The sequence below is a fragment of the Chelonoidis abingdonii genome, chromosome 13 (assembly GCF_003597395.2).
Source record: "Chelonoidis abingdonii isolate Lonesome George chromosome 13, CheloAbing_2.0, whole genome shotgun sequence".
NCBI classification, from domain to species: Eukaryota; Metazoa; Chordata; order Testudines; family Testudinidae; genus Chelonoidis; species Chelonoidis abingdonii.
Genome location: NC_133781.1, coordinates 3,273,712 through 3,290,118, shown reverse-complemented (window position 1 = coordinate 3,290,118; position 16,407 = coordinate 3,273,712). Strand labels below are relative to the sequence as shown.

The following is a 16,407-nucleotide window of genomic DNA, read 5'->3' as shown; positions in this document are numbered from 1 at the left end:
GGCCGGGGGCAGGGTGTGAGGGAGTGGGTCTCTGGAGGTGTGTCAGGGGCTGCTGGCCAGTGGGGGGTCTCTTGGGGGACAGCGGAGGAGGTCTGTGTGCTGGGATGCTGAGCAGTGCAGGGTCCGAGTGAGTGCTGTGTAGTTGTGGTGGTGGGCTGTGGAGAAGTGCATTGGACAGTAGTGGTGCGGCTGTGTGTGGGGGTGCTGGGCAGGGGTAGTGGTGTGCAGGCCACTGTGCATTTGTGGTGGAGGGTCCGTGTGTGGGCCTCCTGGGCATAGCAGTTCTGAGGGATGCTGGGCATAGGGAGCTGGGGCTGTGTGGCATGGCATGGGCCCAGCCCTGAGGGGAAGGGGCACACTGGCAGCACAGGGCTGGGCAGGCCAGTGTGCATCTGGCAACTGCCAATTTGTACCATGCCCTTGCACTGGGCTGGGTGAAGCAGGGCCAGCCCCACCATGCTATGCCATATTACCCCTGGCTGGCCCTTTGCTCTGGGGACAGACCGACCTCCCCACACCATGCTCCTTTGCCCACATGGGGCCCCACAAATATGTTTGGTGCCAGGCCCACAAAAGGTTAGTCCGTCCCTGTGTGATGGAACCTCCAGAAATACGTCCAACCACAACTGGCAACCCTAAGAGGCTTCCTGCTGCTTGTGCATGCAAACTCTCCTTAAGCCATGGGGGTAAGCAGACGTCCTGATAGTATCAATAGAGCCCTGCAAATCTGGGGCTATCCGCTTTATATCCGTGGACCATGTTTGCAGATCAGATATGGATACAAATTGTGTATCCCTGCAGGGCTGTAATTATCGGGACCGACCCGATATTAGGGGCTTTGCGACTATATCCACCCCAGCCTCTGCAAAAAAAAGTGTCCCGATTTCTCACACCTGCTGCTGGGTCATGCTAGCTGTACTTAGGGTGCAGCAATTTCTGGTACTGTCCTGCGACCGAGGCAAAGAGTGCTAGGAAAGGCTTTTGTCAAACACTGAAGCAGGGGCTTTGCTACAGTCAGAGGCGCAGGATTAATCCCACAGCGACTCTCTCTGCCTCCCTGTTAGAGTTCTACCTAGTTCCCCCCCTCGTCCGCGCAGCCCCCTGCTGCTACACTTTTAAAAAGCGTCTTGGTTCATTCTTGTGCCCAATTTCTTCCTCGGGAAGGAGTGGGGGAAGGGCCTGGATTCCATCAGCTGTTACCAGCAGAGGGCTCTGGATGTGGCGCAGGGAGGGGAAGCTGTTCTCTGCCTCTCTTTCTGCTCATTGTATCCGGGGTTGCACTTCCCAGGTCGCACGGTGGCTGCTGCATCCATAGTGAGCCGGGAGCCCAGGTTGTGCCGGTGCTGCTCCCCAGCGGGTCTGTGCGGGGACAGACCTGTGCTAACCCCTCTCTGTGCCCAGCTGGGAGGACTCTCTCCGGCGGCTGGAACAAGCCCCTGGGGCAGCCCCGGGCTCTGCCGACACCAGCCCCTGAGCCGGAGCCTGCAGGTGAGGGGAGAGACCCGGGGGAAGGGCTGGGGTCGGGCAGGAAAGTGACTCTGCACCAAGGGCCCTTCCTCGCCACAAGTCTGCTCCCGGGGGGCGGGCGTCTGCGAGTCCCAGAGCTGCTGCCCGCCCTGTCCCCTCCGGCTCTGCCCCCCTGAGCGCCTGCAGGAGCCGAGCCAGCTCCGGGGAGCGAACGCCCCGGGCCAGGGGCAGGGACCCGAGTCTCCCACCTAGGGAGGGGGCGACAGAGAGTCGTTATTTGAGGATAGGGCAGCAGGACGATCAGTGGGAGGGAGGTCCGGCTCTCAGCCCTGCCCAGACCCATTCCCTGAGCGCACCCCGGGCACACTGGCTTCCTGGGGAGAGGGGCGGAGCAGGCGAGAGGAAAAGCATGTTTCCTGCCTCTGCCGGATGGGCCCGCCTTGCTGGGAGTGCGCTGCCTTGGGGACAGTGTCCGCGACGTGGGATCCCGCCAGAGCGCTTCCTTGGTCTGCACGCGAGAGCTCTGTGCCTGGAAGGGGTACCAATGTCTGGGGCGGTGGTCCCCGTGGGAGGCTATCTGTGCTGGAATAAAGTGAGGCCCAGGGTTTCTTAGATTCATTAGACTCTAGGGATTTGGAAGGGACCTCGAGAGTCATTGCGTCCAGTCCCTTGCCCTCATGGCAGGACCAAATACTGTCATAGACCATCCCTGATCGACATTCATCATAAGCCTACTCTTAAATATTCCAAAGAATGGAGATTCCACAACCTCCCTAGGCAATTTATTCCAGTGTTTAACTACCCTGACATTAGGAACTTTTCCTAATGTCAACCTAAATCTCCCTTGCTGCAATATAAGCCCATTGGCCCCTTCTTTGCTTCTTGTTCTATCATTAGAGGCTAAGGTGAACAAGTTTTCTCCCTCCTCCTGATGACACCCTTTTAGATACCTGAAAACTGCTATCATGTCCCCTCTCAGTCTTCTCTTTTCCAAACTAAATACACCCAGTTCTTTCAGCCTTCCTCCATAGGTCATGTTTCCCAGCATCACAGAGTCTAGCACATCTGTCTGCAGGGAAAGGCTCTGGGGGAACTGCTGTGAGAAATGGACCAAAGTCGTTCCTTCCCCTTTCTTCCCTATGCTTCATGGAGGTGCAAGGGATCCAAATTTGCTTCCAGCTGAGCTGAACAGAGCTGAACTGCAGCCAGTGGGGGAATTCACATTTGTAGCTGCTATTTGGAGCCAGCCCTCTGCCTCACTGGAGGAAGCTCTACAAGGCAGCCCTTGACTCTTACCAGCCTCCTCTTTCGCCTACAATTACAGCTGGCTGTCTCCACAGCTTCCCTTTGCTGCATCCCGAGCACCACCCCTCAGCCCTGCCATACGCCCTAGTGCCTTAGCTGCTGTACTTGGTGTCACAGATCTAGGGGACCAGTGCTACGCCCCAGCTTTTCAACAGTCCCTTGTAGGAACCCTTCAGTGGCCAGACCCCAGGAGGTCCCACTCATCCTTCAGAGTCTTACTTCCTCCCAGGCTGAGCCGCTGGGCTCCAGCCTCCCTGCTGCACACCCGAATGCAGATGAGCCAGGCTCCAGGGCAGAGACCTGTCATAGACTCATAGAAGATCAGGGTTGGAAGAGACCTCAGGAGGTCATCTAGTCCAACCCCCTGCTCAAAGCAGGACCAATTCCCAGCTAAATCATCCCAGCCAGGGCTTCGTCTCTGTCCACTCTGCAGGGCCCAGCGCACCTCATGCAGGATTTGCAGTGACACCCAAGCAGTATTTTAAAACCAGAGCAGGATTGGTTAGTCCCCTGAACACAGCCCTGGAAGTCCTGAAGTTAGCACGGAAAAGCAAAGTTAGCTTCTCCCAGAACACCCTGCTCCATGCCCTGCTGGTCAACTCCTAGTCCTGCTGCGAGGCTCGGTCCAACTCTTTTCTCTGGATGGCTGGTTGTGAGGTGTCGATGTGCTGCCCATTAGGATTTGCCATCGTTTTCTCGTGTTTTCCATTGTGATGGGTAGGCCTTTTAATGACCCATGCAGTCCATAACGACTCACACTAATACCTGAGTCTCTTAGTCCTGCCCTGAGAGCAAACTTCATCCCCTCCCAACTACTGAGAAGTGATGCAAAGTACAGAGGGAAACAGCCATGAGAATCTTGCAGAACATTCCCATTTCATCACTGTCAGTCTGTGCATGCCTTTCCTGTTCGCTGTGTCCCAGTATAGCGACCGGGGTGGGGGAAACAATGCAAAGGAGCAGACCGGGGATGTGGACGAGGCAGTGGTTTGGCAGAGGAATGAATGTGGTCATGCCACCATGTCACTGTGCAGTAGGGATCGCCCCTAGTAGAGGGGAACTGTGACTGGGCTGGGGGTTGTGGCTGGGGCAGCAGGTTCTGACTCAGGGGGGTCTCTGACTGTTTCAGGAGCTGGTGACCTTTGAGGAGGCGGCTGTGTATTCCACCGAGGGTCACGTCTCACCGCAGGGCCCCCTGCAGGTTCGCCATGCAGGAGAACTACGAGAACGTGATCTCGCTGGGTAAGGATCCTGCCCATGCTACTTTCCAGGAGGCATAGGAAGTGCCCGGCTCGGCTTCTGCTCAGGGCCCTTCCCTGGTCCCTTGGTCAGCCCCATCGTCTCCAAAACCTGTGGGGACCAGGAGGTCCCCTCTCCATGTCCTCCCACAGCAGCAGTGCTGAGCTCTGCTTGCCCAGGGCCTTCCATGGGGCAGCAGAGCTGCATTTCCAGGTTCATTTTTATATACATCTTCCCAGAACAAGCTGCCTCTTCAGAGAGGACCTGGGCCCAGAGGAGATAGGCTGGGATTGAGGGCACCTGGATTCTTTTCTGGGCCCTGCTGTGGGACCCTGGGCACATCCTGATCCTTCTCTGTGACTCTGTTTCTTCTCCCATCCTTTGTCCTCTCTAATTAGAGGATCCACTCTTCCGGGCAGGGACTATGTCTCACCGTGTGTCTGTGTCTAGGCAGCATCCTGCACGATGTGGTCCTGATTGCGGCTGGGGGATCGACATTATACTAGAACACACTAACAATCAATAGGCTAGTAGTGCCTTATGATTTGTTCTCTGCCTTAGCTGTTATTTCATCTCTGGGGTGTAAATCCCTGATTTTCTTATGGGGGCACAGTACCACAGATGCCTGGCTTTCCCAGTGGATAAGCCATGACCACACACCCAATACACAGCTTGTGCAAATCAGCATAATCCATTCAAGTCAATGAGGCAACACTGATTTACACTAGTTGGGGATCTGGCCCCACTGACCCAATGGAGCTACGGCCCATTGACCCCAGCTGGGATCTGGCCCCATTGACTCCAACAGAGCTTTGGCTGAGGGACAGCAGCTGGGAATCTGGCCCCATTGACTCCAGTGGAGCTCTGGCCCATTAATCCCAGCTGGGGAGCTGGCCCACAAGGTGTAAGAGCAGCACTTTAGCCTTAATGTTGAAACCCGGAGATACAAAGTGAGGCTTCTAAATCCGTGTGGACTCTAAACACACCTGTCTGGATTTGGTGATGGGCAAGAGAAAGAGAAGTGAGTGACAATAAGGCTGCCCATTTAGGACTCGAAATGGGGATTTAGGAGCCTGATGTTAGGCTCCCAAGTAGGAAAAAGCATGTAATTGCATGTACTAAAGCAGACGAATGTCCGTAGCAGTGAACAGGCAGCCAGCGTGAAGAGTGTCAACAGAGTCAGGCCTTTCGCCAAACATGGTGCAGCCACAGTCCGTACGGTGACAACCAAAGAATGGAGCATTTTGTGCAGATGTCAGCAGATAAGAACATCTGATCATCTCATGAGCCTGGCTTGCCTCTCCCCCACCCTGGGGTACCTACACTGGAGTCACTTGGTATCGTAGAATCATAGAGCCATATGGTCACAAGGGACCACAAGGGGTCATCCAGCCTAACCCTTTGCCAAGATGCAGGATTTGTTGTATCTAAACCATCCAAGAGAGTTGACTATCCAGCCTCCATTTGAAAACCTCCAGTGAAGGAGCTTCCACGACCTCCCTAGGCAGTCTGTGCCATTGTCCTTCTGTTCTTATAGTGAGGAAGTTTGTGCAGAGATTTAATGTAAAGCTGCTTCGCTGCAGTTTGAACCCATTGTGGGGAGGGTATCAGTGGTTTGAGCATTGGCCTGCTAAACCTAGGCTTGTGAGTTCAGTCCTTGAGGGGCCATTTAGGGATCTGGGGCAAAAATCTGTGTGAGGATAGGTCCTGCTTTGAGCAGAGGGTTGGACTAGATGACCCCCTGAGATCCCTTCCAACCCTGATATTCTATAATTCAATGTCTCTTTTCCTGCCCTCTGTGGCAAGAGAGAACAACTTTTCCTCCACCCTTTCAGGGCAGCCTTTCAAGTATTTGAAGCCTGCTATCATCCCCCCCTCCCGCCCACATCTATGGCCACCATCATGTCCCTTGCTATCACACAGTCTGGTCTATGCCCCAGCCTCTCACCGGTCCCCTGGGAGTGACCCCATTAGTGGGCTGGGCCCCAAGGACCTGCACAGCGCCGCTGGGTCCTCCAGGGCTCCCAGACTGGAGCATTGGCACGAGTGCTCCCTGTCTCTCTTCAGGGCTCCTGGCAGTGAATCCAGCCCAGCTTGATTCCTGCAGGAGGCCTGTACAGTGCCCCTTCAGGATGCAATGCTCAGTGTATATTGGCAGCGACACAAGCAGCCTTTGCAAAGCAAGGTATCAGTTTATTAATCCCCTAGGTACAGAATGTGGAAGTCCTTAGGGCAGCACAAAGAGCTGGGTCCATGCTGGCCAAAGCAGTGCCGTGATGGGCCAGCCAAGCTGTGAATGAACCCCATCCCTGGCTCCTTCTCCTGACCCCCACAAAGAGCTGCCTCCTTCCAGTCACCTGACACCATGTTCTCCTGCTCTGTTGGCCTGGGTTTTCTTGCTGTTCATTGTTCAGTGGTTGGGGCATTCCTTTGTCTTGCTGGATCCTCTGATTTGAGTCAGTTTCAGACCGTTCTTTAATGACCATATGCATTTTCACCCCAGACTGGGTGGTGACATGCACACGCCTTCTATGCCATTCCAGGAGCAGCATTAATCCTTTGGCACCCACTGGGGAGCGAAGCAATGTACAGAGGGACAGTGAGGCACACTGAGGCTTCATAAAAATATTACAGAAAATTCCCACTGGGCTTCATTCCCCTCTTGCTCCCCCTGGGGTATGTCAAGAGTAAGCCACTGAGGCCGCATACTCCTCAGTTGTAAATCAGCATCAGGCCTTTGACTTCAATGGAGTTGTTTTAAGTCACACCAGCTGGGGATCTGGCCTCTTGAAGTTGCATTTGTGTAGCCCCAGAGAGCAGCCTGGAGCTGTCCGACCTGCACAGGAGCAGCATGACACTTCTGAAGAGGCCGAAATGTAGGTCAAGACAAAAAGGCAGCTGCTCCAACTCAGCCTTCTAGCCAGATTCCAGACCCAGCTGCTTTTCATTAAACGTTCATTCTCAACAGGGGCTGAGAGCCAGGGGCCTTGAAGACTGTGGCTTTCCGTGACCTTACCCCGGATACCAACAGCCCTTTCTCAAGCTGCAGATTTTAACCTCTCCACGTTTGGCAGCTGTAGTTTTATGCAGGTGTGAGTGGCAGAGGTGTTTATTTGAAATCCTACCCAAGGCTTTTTATACCCACATCATTTTTTATAGTACAGAGGCTCATAATCAGGGCCCCGTCACGCCGGGCGCTGCACAGACAGATAGTGACCGCGATCAGAGCCCCGTCGCACCAGGCGCTGCACAGACACACAGTGACAGAGATCAGAGCCCCGTCGCACCAGGCGCTGCACAGACACACAGTGACAGAGATCAGAGCCCCGTCGCACCAGGCGCTGCACAGACACACAGTGACAGAGATCAGAGCCCCGTCGCACCAGGCGCTGCACAGACACACAGTGATCGAGATCAGGGCCCTGTTGCGCTGGGCGCTGAACAGACACATAGTAACCAAGATTGGGGCCCTGTCATGCTGAGCGCTACATAGACACACAGAGACTGAGGTCAGGGCCCTGTCACGCTGGGTGCTGCACAGACATACAGTGACCGAGGTCAGGTTCCCGTTGCACCAGGCACTGCACGGACACAACGTGACTGAGGTCAGGGCCCTGTCATGCTGGTCGCTGCACAGACACACAGTAAGAGGTAGTCCCTCCCTGAAGAGCTAAATAGACAAGAATTATTATCAAATGGGGAAACTGAGGCACCAAACAGTAAGGCAATTTATAGAAAGGGTCAGAGGCAGAGCTGGGAATGAAACCCTGGTCTCTGAAATCGCAGCAAATGCCTTTAAGCATAAAGCTAGACTATGTCTCCTTGTCTGCCTTATAAAATCATTCGCTTTCTTTCAACTCTAACAAAAAATCATGGGGCTATTCAGTTAGAAGGGGAAGTGGCTAGGAACTGGGTGGTATCCCTTTAGAGTCACAGAGTTTGACCAACTGGGACCATCAGATCGTAGTTTGAGCTTCTGTGTATCACTGGCTGCCAGTACTGCCTGGCACTTGCACACTCAACCCAGCAACCGAAGTGAGACTAAAATCAATGAGACCATTGGTTATTTTTGACAGTAATTTCCAAGGATGAATTTCTTTGCTGTGCTCTCCAAGCAGCCCAGCTCCACTCCCATGATGTTATCTAGATAATGCAATTAAGAGACCCCTTCTTCCTCACCTGTGCCAGGGAAAGAGGGAGGTGCTGACAGCTTCAGAGGCATATCTCTCCCCGCTGCCTCACTTACTACCCTTCAATTTTCACTCCCCCTCCTCTTCATGGCTGCAAGAAGGACTCCAGCTCCAGTTCCCAGTCTCCTGTGCTGTAACCCAATTCACTGTCTTTTGCAGTGAAAACTAGAGAGCAAGAGGCAGCTGCCGACAGATCCCGGCAGGGGAGGGAAACAGAAAACAGTATCCGGCTGCAGCCAGATGCTGAACTCTGTGCTGTCTTGGAGAAAATACCATCGTCACAACCACAGAATGAAGGCGTCCACCTAGCCCTGATCCAAATGAGTGAAGTAGCTGAGGGCTCATTTGCTCCGGGCTCTCCGCAGTCATAAGGAACTCAATATTTGTTTTTATCTAAATGAATACTGAGATTCTGAACCACAATTCTGTGTCAAGGTGTGATTAAAACCTACATCCAGATGAAGTTATGGTTGATAATCGTACATACCAGGAATTGAGGGTAAGATACATTACAAGGATGTTATCCCCAAAACCAAACATTATAATTCCAGGAGGTTCAGTTAAGGTTAAACTTAAAAAGAAATCCAGCACACACATTGAGGTATGGATATGCACAGCTAAGTCACCCAAACAACCTTAACTCTGCCCTCTAGCAACACCATGAAATAGCCACATGTGTGATTAATCCAGTTTCATGTTTGTGAGCACTCACAAGCAATTTAAAGGCATGTCACCCAATTCCTGTACCCTACAGAAGGAGGGATAAGTAAAGGTAGCTAGGGAATGAAGGCCATCTCAGAGGTGGTCATATGTCCTAGCAAACCAATGAACATACTGAGCTGTGAGTCCAGATCTCAGGCTGTTTGTTTTGGGAATGATAGTCGCCTGCCATTAAATTTTAGTATTTGGAAATAGGAGATAACACCGCCCACCTCTTTAAAATCACCATGTTAAAATTCAGCCCCTAAATCCTTGTTGAAGCACATAAGTAAGGCCAGGTATTTAAGCGTGTGCGTGGTTCTCAGAACATGAATATCCTATTGGAATCCTACTCATGCACTTAAAGTTTGGCACCTACTTAAATGCCTTGCTGACCTGGATGCTAAAAGCTAGAGCTGTTTTCTTCAGCTGCCGTGAGGACTCTTTGATCTGGGATGGCCCACTGATGTCACACACCACGGGGAGGGCCGTTGGCTATTTTGACAGCCGTGGTGGCGAGAGGGGGAATGGACCATTTGGGTTAACCACTCAGGAGCCACATTACATAAGGAAAAGGGTATTGCTGCGTCCGAGGTGCCTGTGCTGCATAGCTCTGGGCATGGCTACTCCACCTGATCTGATGACTGTTCAGCGTCGCAGAGGATGTTGTATGAGAGCCACTAAGCAACCAGAGAGAGCAGGGAAAATTGATGTAATTTGATACAGCACACTTTTCAACAGGAGTTCTCAAAGCATTTGCCAAAGGATGTCACTATTTTTATCCCCTTTAACAATTGGGGAAACTGAGGCATGGAACAAGGCAGTGACTCACTCAAGGTTAGCCAGTTGGCTGGAGTTGTGCATAGAACCTGGGTCTCCCAAGTCCCAGTCCAGTGGACTATCCATTAGGCAGCCACACTCCTTATTACAGTCACTAGGAGCAGCTGTCCTGGCCTGCATGATAAAACCAGAGCTAATGGATGTGATCAGCCTGTAACCAGCCCATTCATCCTAGACTCACAGATTCCAGGGCCAGAAGGGAGCCTCTTGATTTTCCTGCTTCTGGAAAAAGGGCGCTACATCAGCTTCCTCCATTAGCATGGCTGGTAGGAAGCCATGGAAGAATCCAAGTAGCTGGGCTAAGTTCTTCAGACTCTCATATTTTCTAGAAGTCTGTTCCTGCATCAGTGGGGATTTTTCCATCGAATTCAGAGAGCACAGGATTAAGCTTAGATCTTGCCATTCTGAGTTCCCTACTCAGCTTTCTAGAGCTTCCTCTGTGTAGCTGATAACCAAAGTGAAGAGGGTCACTTGATCGTGGTTTATCAATACCAATCTGAGAAGGAGATTTCTGACAGCAGACGGGCTCCTTGATCTAGCAGACAAAGGCAGGCAGAGATCCAGCAGCTGGAAACTGAGGCTAGATAAGTCCGAATGGAAAATAAGGGGCATATTTTCAACAAAGAAGGGAACAGTAACATAGGGCTGGGGTGAAGTCTCTACTTCTTGGGGTCTGTGAATGAAGCTTGGCTGTCTGTTGATGGTCCAGCAGGCAGGGTGTTAGGCTGGGACTCTGAAGATCCATATTCAGTTCCCTGCTCTCCTACAGATTTTTTCCTAGGGACTTATTCTCTCTGTGCCCTAGTTTCCCATTTGTAACATGGGGATAATAGCATTGTGTTACCTCACAGGGGTGTTGTGTGGATGAGAGCAGCGAAGGCTGAGGGATGCTCAGATGTTCTGATAATGGGGGCTGTGTAAGTACCTTAGCTCTCTTTCTAAAGAGTTGTTCTAGCTCATCCACAAGATATGGGCTCTCTCAAGATATGAGAGGTTTTCTGGTCTGTGTGATATATGAGATCAGACTAGATGGCCATAAAGGTCTCGTCTGGCCTTAAAATCATGAAAATCTAACCTAACCACCTGTCTCTGTCTCCTTTACCCATGTCATCTATTAATCTGGGTTGGGGTTTTTGCCCTCGTATCTAAGCACTTCTGATGTCTGGGCTGTCCTTCTAACGCTAGTCCAATCTGTGTTTCCCTTAGCGGAGGAGATTGCGATCAGCTGGCCCCGGATAACCGCTTTTGCTGAGTCCCACAGGAGGAGAGGATTGGTGTCCGGTAAGTTGTTCTGGGTAGGGTAGGAACATGCCTGTGCATTCTTCACACTACAGAAGTGCTCCTCAGGGTAAATCAAGGGGCGGTCCATGGAGAACACTCCTCATTCACACAGGGAATCAGTCTCAGCAACCCAAGTGCATTACTCCTAATTTATACACAGATCCCTCTAGGCTACTTCACTTTCCCTCACATCAGAGCAGCATGCTGATAGCCTGGTTCCCTTTCAGGTATAGAGATGGAGTCAGAGCAGGGCCAGCTGGAGCCAGCCCAGGTGCAGAACTCAGCCACGGCTGGGCCCAGTGAAGGAGGAATGACCCCTGACTTGCGTCGGCAACTGGGTCTCATCCTGCAGACCGCCGGCCGGAGCCAGGTGGAGAAGATGCTGCGGGAGCTGGTGAGGGAGCAGAGCCAGGAGGGCAAGCGCAAGGCTCGCAAGAAAGCCACAAGGAGTCCCAAGGATGGAGGTCAGTGGCAGATGGGGGGGCAGGGAGCATTAATGGAGAGGATGGAGGGAGGTGCCTGTGGCATGGAGAGAAGAAAGATGCTGTGTATGTGCATTTGTACCTGAGTGGTGTTATACTCTAGTGCAGTGGTTCCCAAACTGGGGTTTGTGAAATGTTACAGGGGGTTCTCAGGGAAAAATTCCCTAATGGCGGACAGAGCTGTCCCTAGGGACCCCAGGCAGCATGGGACCAGCAGCCTGTAGCGCCTGGACTTCCAAGAGCTAAGCAGATCAAAGCAAGCATATCTATCACACTGAGGAGATTTAAACTTCAAGGCTCCTTATGTGTAATGGAAAGGGAGATGGATATTTTTTGCTGTTTTTAAAATTAAATAGGCAGCTAATATTGTTTTTAAAATTATTATGAAGAACAAATTTAAGCTTTGTTGTAACATGCATTGTTTGGCTGGACTGCTCAAGACCTGAATGCTTGTGTAGGAGGAATTCTTTGAGTCAACTTCTTAAATACCTTCATGCTGTTTCACATCTGATACTCCTTGATGAAACATAGGAGCCTTGTCTTAAAATAGGCTTATTCAAAGTGATACAAGCTACAAAAGGGAGATCTTGCAAGAGTGGTGCCATTTTCATAATGTAATAAAAATTTTGTAATGATAAATAACAATTAATAATAAAGAGTATGTAATAAACATGTCATAAAAACAAATTTGATATTTACAAGATCACTGCTTTTATAACTTATACTCAGGTAAAGGAGAAAATACCTTGAAATATTCATTTTTAGGAGGGGGTTCACGAGACTTGACATTTTAGTGAAAGGGGTTCACATGTTGTTAAAGTTTGGAAACCACTGCTCTAGTGGCTGGGCCGACAGAGAAAATAAGAGACCTACTACTGCTACAGCTAGGGGGAGTTCCCCTTTAGTTCACGGGGGCAAGGCCTATGTTTGTGGAGCAGAACGACCTGGGTTCATGATCCTATTCCTCCAGCATTGAGGTGTGTGGTTATTAAATATTGTGACAAAGTTCCTCCTCTACCTTGGTGGGTCCTGCGCTTATTGGCGGATTTGTTCACCTCAGTGATCTTCCCCTCTTGTGGAACCCACAGTCTGGGTCAGCTCCTCCTGTGTCTGATCAGGAGTTGGGAGGTTTGGGGAGAACCCGGGCCCGCCCTCTACTCCGGGTTCCAGCCCAGGGCCCTGTGGATTGCAGCTGTCTATAGTGCCTCCTGTAACAGCTGCATGACAGCTACAACTCCCTGGGCTACTTCCCCATGGCCTCCTCCAAACACCTTCTTTATCCTCACCACAGGACCTTCCTCCTGGTGTCTGATAACGCTTGTCCTTCTCAATCCTCCAGCAGTACACTCTCTCACTCTCAGCTCCTTGCCTTCTTGCTCCCAGCTCCTCACACACGCTCCTTCTCCTCTGGCTCCTCCCTGCCTGACTGGAGTGAGCTCCTTTTTAAACCCAGGTGCCCTGATTAGCCTGCCTTGATTGGCTGCAGGTGTTCTAATTAAAGTAGCTATCTCTACTGCCTTCTAGAAAGATCTTAATTGGCTCCAGGTGCCTTGATTAACCTGGAGCAACTGCCATTTGGTTACCAGGGTACTAGGGATTTGTTTAGCCTGGGGCTAACATACCTGTTTCTCAGTACTTTACTGTAGCCATCTGGCCTTGCCCCATCACAATATTTAACCTGTAGGTAAGTCCCTGTTCTAAGGACAGATCCCCAGCTGGCATACCTCCCTTGACTGGATGTGAGCTTACACTGATTTCTACCAGCAGATGATCTGGCCAGAATTTTGTCTTTCTCTGTAAAATCTCCATACAGATAAAGTCAGATGAGCCTGAAAATTGTTGGGTGAGTGGGGAAAATTTGAAGGAAATTGATCAAGGGATTTCTGAGATCCAGTGCTCTAAAATGAGCCCATGTGGCAAAAATTAAGCCATATCAAAACAGCAAAGTTGCACTAAATTGGTTTTAAACTGGTTTAATTAAACTAATGTGAACCCCTATGCAGACACACTCTGGGCTTATGTGTAAATGGAGTTATTTTGGAATAGCTTTAAATTCATAGAGTGCAAGGCCAGAAGGGACTTGTCATGACTTGAAAGAGGGCAGTCAGACCTAGTGGTCAGAGCAAGTGTCAGGCAGAGTCCAAGACGGGCCAGAGAGCAAATTGAGAGTCAGGTGTCTGGAAGCAGACCTGGTCAGGTTACCAGGAGATCGGGGTCAGGCACCAGGTTACAGACAGCCGTTGAGCAGCAAAGTCAAGGACAAGACAGGGTCAGAAACCGGAGCCTAGGGTCTATCGCAGGCATGGTCTGGAGCAGAAACAGACAGGCAGTCTGTGTTGTTGCTCAGACAGCTCCCCTTCATGGCTTCCTAGTTTAAGTACTGGTTATCTGCCAGTTAGGGAGTTGTGAGGGGCCCCCACTGCCATCCTGCTGGGCGGTACATACCGCTGAGCACAGCCTCACATGGTTCTCATATGGGAGCCCTATTTAAGCCTCCTGTGATGACACAGAGGTGTCAGTGGCCCAGAACCCCCTGGACCCAGATTCCAACCCTTTATCATGGTGCCGGCACAGGCATGTCTGGGTGAGCCTTGTGGATTTCTTCTATCGCATCAGGGCTGTAGACATGGGAGGCAGGCTCCCAAATGCGTTCTTCGGGGCCATAGCCATTCCAGATAATACAGGTGTCCATTGAGAGTTGAGGAAAGCATGCACTTCACATTCCTCATGACCCTGGATTTCAACTGGTGAAGGCAGTGGTGTGATTCAAGCTCAGTGTTGGGCTTCAGAAGGTAGACATGGAAAACTGAGTGTGTTTTGAGAGACTGGGGAAGCTGGAGTTTGAAATTAATGGTGGTTAATTTGCTGGCATGTTGGGAAGGGTCCAAGGAGCTGGTGGTCCAATTTGCAAGTGGGTTGCCTGATCTGGAGGTGTATGGTGGCAAGCCACACCTTCTGGCCTACTGTAAATACTGGAGCTTCTTGTCACTGATGGTCTGCATGCCTCTTGTAGGCCACCTTAGCCACTTCTAGGTGGTTCTTGAGCTCTTCCTGAATGAGATGGGTCTGTTGGACCCAGTTGGTGGTGACTGGGGTTGGGGAGGCTGCTGGTAACGCTGGATTGGAACCTGTAATTAGCAAAGGAAGGGGTCCCATCCTGTGGAGGCATTGTCAGCATTGTTGTAAGAACACTCTTCATAAGGCAGGAGCATAGACCAGTTATCTTAATGATAATTTACAAGGCACCTCAAGTAATCCTTCAGTATTTAGTTCACCTGTTCAGTTTTTCCTTCTATTTGGGGGTGGTATGCAGTGAAGGTGGATATGCGGATGTCCAGTACCCTGAACGATTCACACCAGGAGCAAGTGGGGAACTCTGGGCATTGATCGGAAACAATGTGGCTCAAAGTCCGTGGAGTAGGAGTTGGGCCATAGCCTCAGCAGAGGGCAGCTGGTTGCAGGAGATGAAGTGGGCCATTTTGGTCAGGCAGTCCACACCCGTTTAGACTATGGTGTGCCATCTGACAGAGGGAACTCCACAGTAAAACCTGGGCTGATGGCTGACCAAAGACGAGCTGGAGTCTCCAGGGGTACTAAGGCACCAAGGGCTCTGGTTCAGGGTATCTTGGTATGTGCACAGCACTCAAAGGAGTCCACGTTTGCCTGGACCTCCATCCACATGCAGGGCTACCAGAAAAAATGGGCAACCATTCTGAGGTCTTCCAGCGGTCAAAGTGAGCTGCCATTGGAGTGTCATGGCACAGCCATTACAGCTTCAGTCAGGGGCATTTTGGGGGCACATATATGTGCTTGTCGAAGTACGTTATCTCATCCCTCATGGTGCACCTTAGCCACAGTGCCATGGGCTATGTCCCTTGGGCAAGCAGGTCTTCTTTCACGGAGGACTGGATGTGGGAGAGAAGGTCTTGCTGAATTGTGGCATTAGCAAAGTTACCAGGCTTGAGGAGGTAGGGAGGTTCAGAAGTCAGTTCTTCAATTCCCCGGTAGAATTCCCACTTCTGTGACAGAGCATTGGCTTTCCCATTTTGCTTTCCTGGCAGTAGGTGATTGTAAATTCAAACCAAGAAAAAAGAACAAGGCCCAACTTAACTGCCTCTGGTTCAATGTTCAGGCGTTGGGAAGGTGCTGGAGGTTCTTATGGTCGGTGAAGACCTGTACTGCGTGCTGCCATTCTTCAAATAAAGTTTTTATGGTAAGCAGCTGTTTGTCCATACTTCATCTCAGCAGGGGTAAATTTTCAGGAATAGATTGCACAACTGTGCAGAACTGATGGGGGGTCTGAGTTGCTGCGAGGGAAGGATATCTCAGTGATTTGAGCATTGGCCTGCTAAGACCAGGGTTGTGAGTTCAATCCTTCAGGGAGCCATTTGGGGAACTGGGGTAAAAATCTGGGGGTTAGTCCTGGTTTGAGCAGGGGGTTGGATTAGATGACCCTGAGTTCCCTTCCAATCCTAATATTCTATGATTCACCCCATGCCCCACGTTAGATGCATCTGTTTCCGCTACCGATGGATGAGTTGGGTCACGGTGTGCTGGGATTGGGGCCATGGTGAAGGCAGCCTTTAGCTGGTCAAAAGCGAGCTGGGCTTTGGATGACTAAGCAAATCACACAGCTTTGCGGAGGAGGGAAGTTAAGTGAGAAGAGACATTAGTGATGAATCTCCTATAAAAATTTGCAAAGCCCAGGAAGCGCCAAAGTTCCCAGAGAGTTCGGGGTGCTGTCCAGTTGCAAATGGCTTCCACCTTCTGTGGATCCATCCTAATTCCCTCTGGAAAGATGATGCATCGCAAAAATCAATTGGTGGTTTGGTTGGAGGTGCACTTTTCCAGTTTGGCCTACAAACCATACTTCCATAGTCTCCCTAGGACACGGTGGCAGTTCT

At 51.1% G+C, this 16,407-nt stretch overlaps 1 protein-coding gene across 2 annotated transcripts in view; it reads left to right on the top strand.

The window, feature by feature from the left end:
• Positions 1-1,262: 1,262 nt before the first annotated feature.
• The window catches only part of LOC116824942 (uncharacterized), a 33,794-nt gene continuing 18,649 nt past the window's right edge, over positions 1,263-16,407 (top strand). Inside the window, exons 1-4 of one of the 2 annotated variants that reach the window (XM_075071955.1) lie at positions 1,263-1,488; positions 3,902-4,014; positions 10,947-11,021; positions 11,249-11,485. In XM_075071955.1, the coding sequence (XP_074928056.1) occupies positions 3,981-4,014; positions 10,947-11,021; positions 11,249-11,485 (346 nt within the window). In that variant the 5' untranslated portion in view covers positions 1,263-1,488; positions 3,902-3,980. The remainder of the gene's footprint in view (positions 1,489-3,901; positions 4,015-10,946; positions 11,022-11,248; positions 11,486-16,407) is intronic. The other variant, XM_032780582.2, reaches the window with a different exon arrangement.